Raw genomic sequence first — 5,057 nt, forward strand, 5'->3', positions numbered from 1 at the left:
TTTTAAGCAGCTCATCAATGCTGTTAATCTGTTTAGAGTTGCTGTCTGCTTTAGCAATAATGCTTTTTTTCCCTGACTATTTAAAAATTTACACAGTTAATTCATCAAGCTATTATGGACCAGTTCAAGCTGACAACACTGCATGGACCACAACAGACTACAGAAGACTATGTGTAGATACATTACACCTAAAAAGACTTAATATCCAATTTTAATACTATTTTTGTGTATTTTTATTTCGATATGCTGTTTTTAGTAAACTGTGAGAGACATGATGTGGGTGACTTGACTCAATGAAGTTCTTGATTTTAAGTTTTTAACCAAGATGAAACTGCAATGTGAGCACAAGTCGATGTTATACAGTAGTCTCTGTAGTAACATTCAAGTGTATTGGTTGACTGATGAGTGTGCCATTGCACGTGCATATGTTTGTGTGCATGTGTTTGCTTAAACACAGTGAAACAGCTCTGGCTCCGTCTACGACTTCAGGGGCTAATACAGCTGCCTGCAGACAGAGATGTATTCATAAATTTATTTTTGTTATTTATTTATTTTTTTTTTCATTGCATCACAAATGTCATGGACTCAGCTGGACTCGGAAAAAAATACTGAGTCCCAAAGGCTCGAGTCCGAGTCAAGTCTGAGTAAAAATGCATTCAAGTCTATGACAAGTCCAAGTCCATTAAAATTCCATAAAAACTCGAGTACCCCAACTCAACATGGATCTTTGGAAAATAATCTTTGGGACAAATTTAGAAATTTGTACTAATTCAATATATGTAGGATTATTGTCCTTTAAAAGAGGATTCTGTTAACTCCTTAAAATTTACCAATGTGCTCAGGATGAATCTCAAGGTCTTCAAAGTAGTTAAGCACAGACTCATCCTCTACATTTCTCTCCATGAAACCAGCCAAGCACTGAAGGAACTGTTGTGGAGTGTAGGAAGTTCCCTCTACAAGATTCTCGAGCAGCTTCATTACACGGTTTTTCTGGATCAGTGGCATCAAGAGTGAAAACAAATTCTGAAGAAAAGAGAGGTGTTTGTTTTATTAACATAGTTATTTTAGAGCCACATAAAAAGCTTTGCTGGATTTCAAACAACATGTAATTTAAGCAATGCACTCAAACCTTTCTCGTTCTATGGGTGCAAAGTTAAAGAATATATTCACAAATGTTGGCAACATTAAAGCCATTATTAAACTGAACATCGATTATCGATAGATAAATAGATAGATAGATAGATAGATAGATAGATAGATAGATAGATAGATAGATAGATATTCTAATCTGCATTATACTTTAGAAGTTACAGACCTGGGATGATATTTTGGTCATGTTTAGATCTCTCTTCAGGCTCTTCCTCACCTGTTGAATATTTAAATAATCATGCAGCAAATCAAAACGGATGCATTACATATCAGAATCATGAATTAATGAATCACTTAAAAGAAGAATGAGTACATTTCTTACTGATAAATAGCTCCTGTGCCTGTTCAAATGTCTTCGGAATGCCAAAACAAAGCCCTTGTTCATACAGTGTTTGGTCTAGAGTTTGTCCCTCATTATACGGATTACATCTTGGTCATCCAATCCTCCTAAAAATGTATAATTTGCGCTTAGCGGTATTTAGGGGCACAGTTGGTGTTCAGGTTAATATAGCTGGTAATGTATCACAACAGAGCATGCATGCATTCAAAATTACAACAGAATTCATTAACAAAAGATTCTTCATACATGACAAAGGATGTCTTCTCTGATAAACCTTTTTCAAATTATTATTTCTTAAATTAACCTTACAGGCAGCACCAAACTACATCAGTCCTGACGGATCTCCTTAAGCCACTAATAAACTAGTAATATATTGATAACACTTTATACTTCCATTTGCCATTAAAAAAAAAAAAACACATACTTTAGGTATGAGTAATTATTAACAGATTAGTGGCTATTTCATCAACATTTAAATCTTTCAAATCAAACTTACAGGACATCAAATTTTCAGGACATTCATAACTACATTAATGTATTTTCAGTTTTAACTGTCTATTAAGCGTTGTATAATGCAATAATGCTTAATGGGTTATTCATGAAAGTTATACAATTTTAATATATTTTATATGACATAAACTACCAGAAAGAAGCAATTCTGCAACTGTATATGCTGTTTTTTAATTGTTTTTCTATGAAAATAGGAGCCAGACCAGTGGTTCCCAAACTTTTTACCTTGAAGCCCCCTCTACTTATATACTGTATATCTACACATGCAGCATATACAAAGGTTATGCAATGCACATTCCCAAAAATCATTGTATTAATCACAATTTTGCATTTCTCACACCATGGATGCACGCTCTCTCTCCTCGCGCACTATGTGTTTGTTTGTGTGCGTGCCCGAGAGAGCATCATCGATGGCTGTGAGAAATGCAAAATTATGATTCTAATACAATGATTTTTGGGAACGTGCTTTGCCAAGGATTTTGCATAACCGCGATAGGCATGATACTTGATACATTTCTAGTGGTTAACATTTCTACTGGTCTATTACACATTGACGCAGAGCCGTGCAGCTGCTTAATGGTCTCATTATAAAGCACCAACAAGGTATGCCCCTTTAAGAGTTTTTACAGTGTCGCAGTGCGTGATTATGATGTTATAGAATTTTCATGACAATTGAAGATCCAAGAAAAACAAACCCACAAGCACTCATCTACGTGACAGCCAGCGCACCTGTGTTAAAAGCAGAACACTGTAAATTTGGTGCACGTCGTCCTCACGCTGTTGTGCAAAGAATCTGCATGGTAGAGTGACATTTCATGATTTTTTTCTTTATTTTTTTATGTTTGATATTTTGCTTATCACGCTGAGTTAGACGAGGACGCTGACATGCTGTTCACTGTTATCGCACATTTTATGGATTTGCACATTTTAATTTGACTCGCTATTTTTTCTCAGAATCTTGCATGATTTAAAACGGTGTCTGTAATTTTGGCACATAAAAAATAAGCAAGAAACTCCGCTTAAACCATCTTCACATGGTTTATCTCTCCCTCGGTCTCTGCATGCGTGTGAAAGAAAGAGAGAGGGAAAGGACAGCGATGGCAGCCATGTGAGAGTGAAAAACGCCGATTTTAATGCAAAAATAACTAACGCGCCTCTTTTAAAAGTATTTGGTATATTAGGGAAGATATATTAGGGAGTTTTTATTCTGACGGTAGGCTGCAATAATAAGTTAATAACTTTAGGCATTAGATCAGCTATAACTCGCTCAGGTGCACCCAAATAATTTTCTGCATTGGCAAGCAGTAATTTTCACTCACAAACGCAATTAAAACGCTCGCGCTGTAGAGCTCTGATTATTGTATAATATAATTCATGAAATTTACAGTATCCTAACCGTGTAAGTTAAATAGTATTTGACAATATTATCTTTAATAAAATGTTTTTTTTTTTTAAAAAACAAATAATAGCCCATGTTATAATGCTTGATACCAAGATGAACATTTCTGGCCCAGAAAACGTGGCCATTTCCTCATGCAGAGCTGTGGTTGGATTATGATGATGTAACTTGAGTAGTTATAACCTATACTATGTGTCAAAATGTCAAATTGATTGATTTATGACATGTGATTTATGACCTGTCTGTCACCCCTGATTGACAGGTATGTATGACATGTGATTTATGACCCCCCTGTCACCCCTGATTGACAGGTAGAAGATAGTCCGGACATGTTAAAGAACATGTTTGGACAAGATCTTCCTGGAATGTATTGGCCAGTCGTCGGATGTCAATGATTGTTTATGGTGTATTTATGTTAATGATTTTAAGTGTGAGCCCTGCTTTTCACAGTTTATCCCACCAATGCGTACATGTGATGTAATAATGTTTTAGATAATGTTGTGGACGACATTTTAAAGAATTTTCCACAGAGGAGTGTGAAAAACGTTTGTTACATTTTATATAAAATGTCTAAAATGAAAGATGTCACTTCTTGGGCTGAGTCGGGCGAGTTTGTGTTTAAAGGTAGAGCAATCCCTGGTTCACACATGCTCGATTTAAAGGTATCACGGCTCCACAAAAGATTGCTGATGCATGGAGACCTGTTGGATGGAATGAGTTTCTGGAGGCTTTTGCTACTTTAAACATACCATACTCAATGGTACCAAATCATTATGTCAGACACGCAATTAACTCTTTCAAAACCAAATCAACACCATCTATAACCAGCTCATCTAAGAAGAGTAAAAAACAGAAAGTGCACCCGAGTTCGCCATCAGCACATTCAAATTATTCAGATGGCCATGTATTCAAGTCACCCACTCTTGACTAGAGTCAGTGGCTAAGTTTTTAATCTCAGAGTTTTGTATGTTCTGTGTTCTCATGTTTTGATCTTGTTATTATCTGTATTGATGAATGTGATGTATGAATAATAAAGTCTTTAGTTGTTTATTGAAAATATTAAGCATAAGACATAAACATTTCACCTGTCTGAACACATTGAACACACTTTTTCATTACAATGAGATTGTTTTAGTTTGAGTTTTTCACAAAAGCTGACACCTTTTTGTCATTTTTAATAAAATCATTGGTATACAGCTTTAACACAAAAGCATAATCATACCCCTTTGCCATGTGGCAGAGAAAGAACACACAATGCTGACCACAAGTCTCTGATGAAAAATCTTGGACTTGCACTGATGAATGTTGTACCTCACTAGAATTGCGGTTTAGAAAGTTTTTGATAATCGGCGGAAAACAGAGGTAATCTGGTTTATTACCAAAGCTGTCGAAAAACACCCCATACCATCCTCATTTATGTAGATGGCTAACCAGTGTTCACCTGGGAGTCCTGAAGGATGTGTGTTGATTATAACCACTGATGGTAATTTTCTTAAAGGGTCTTTTAGTAGATAGTCACATGGGAGTACACCGAGAAAATGGATGTTGCATGAGATCTTATCCATGATAGTCGTAAGCTGGACAGTGTCCATTTTTACATATTAATAGTAATCAACCAGGATCTGTCGGCGATTTGACACTTCGATGATGCTGTCGAAT

At 35.8% G+C, this 5,057-nt stretch overlaps 1 protein-coding gene across 1 annotated transcript; it reads right to left on the reverse strand.

The window, feature by feature from the left end:
• Nucleotides 1-398: 398 nt before the first annotated feature.
• On the reverse strand, nt 399-1,501 carry LOC127411575 (adenylate kinase 7-like). The gene is made up of 4 exons (XM_051647268.1): nt 1,472-1,501; nt 1,316-1,366; nt 831-1,023; nt 399-505 (listed from the first exon to the last, which is right to left on the reverse strand). Exons 2-4 carry the CDS (start codon nt 1,334-1,336, stop codon nt 486-488), a joined length of 234 nt encoding a protein of 77 aa, XP_051503228.1. The 5' UTR covers nt 1,337-1,366; nt 1,472-1,501; the 3' UTR covers nt 399-485.
• Nucleotides 1,502-5,057: the final 3,556 nt, after the last annotated feature.

Source organism: Myxocyprinus asiaticus, chromosome 20, assembly GCF_019703515.2.
Source record: "Myxocyprinus asiaticus isolate MX2 ecotype Aquarium Trade chromosome 20, UBuf_Myxa_2, whole genome shotgun sequence".
Taxonomy (NCBI): Eukaryota; Metazoa; Chordata; class Actinopteri; order Cypriniformes; family Catostomidae; genus Myxocyprinus; species Myxocyprinus asiaticus.

Coding starts and splice junctions, on each gene's coding strand:
- LOC127411575 (XM_051647268.1), bottom strand. CDS start 1,336: ATGACCAAAATATCATCCCAG. Junction 1,024..1,315: donor TGACCAAAATATCATCCCAG/GTCTGTAACTTC, acceptor TCTTTTCTTCAG/AATTTGTTTTCACTCTTGAT. Junction 506..830: donor GATTCATCCTGAGCACATTG/GTAAATTTTAAG, acceptor CTCTGTCTGCAG/GCAGCTGTATTAGCCCCTGA.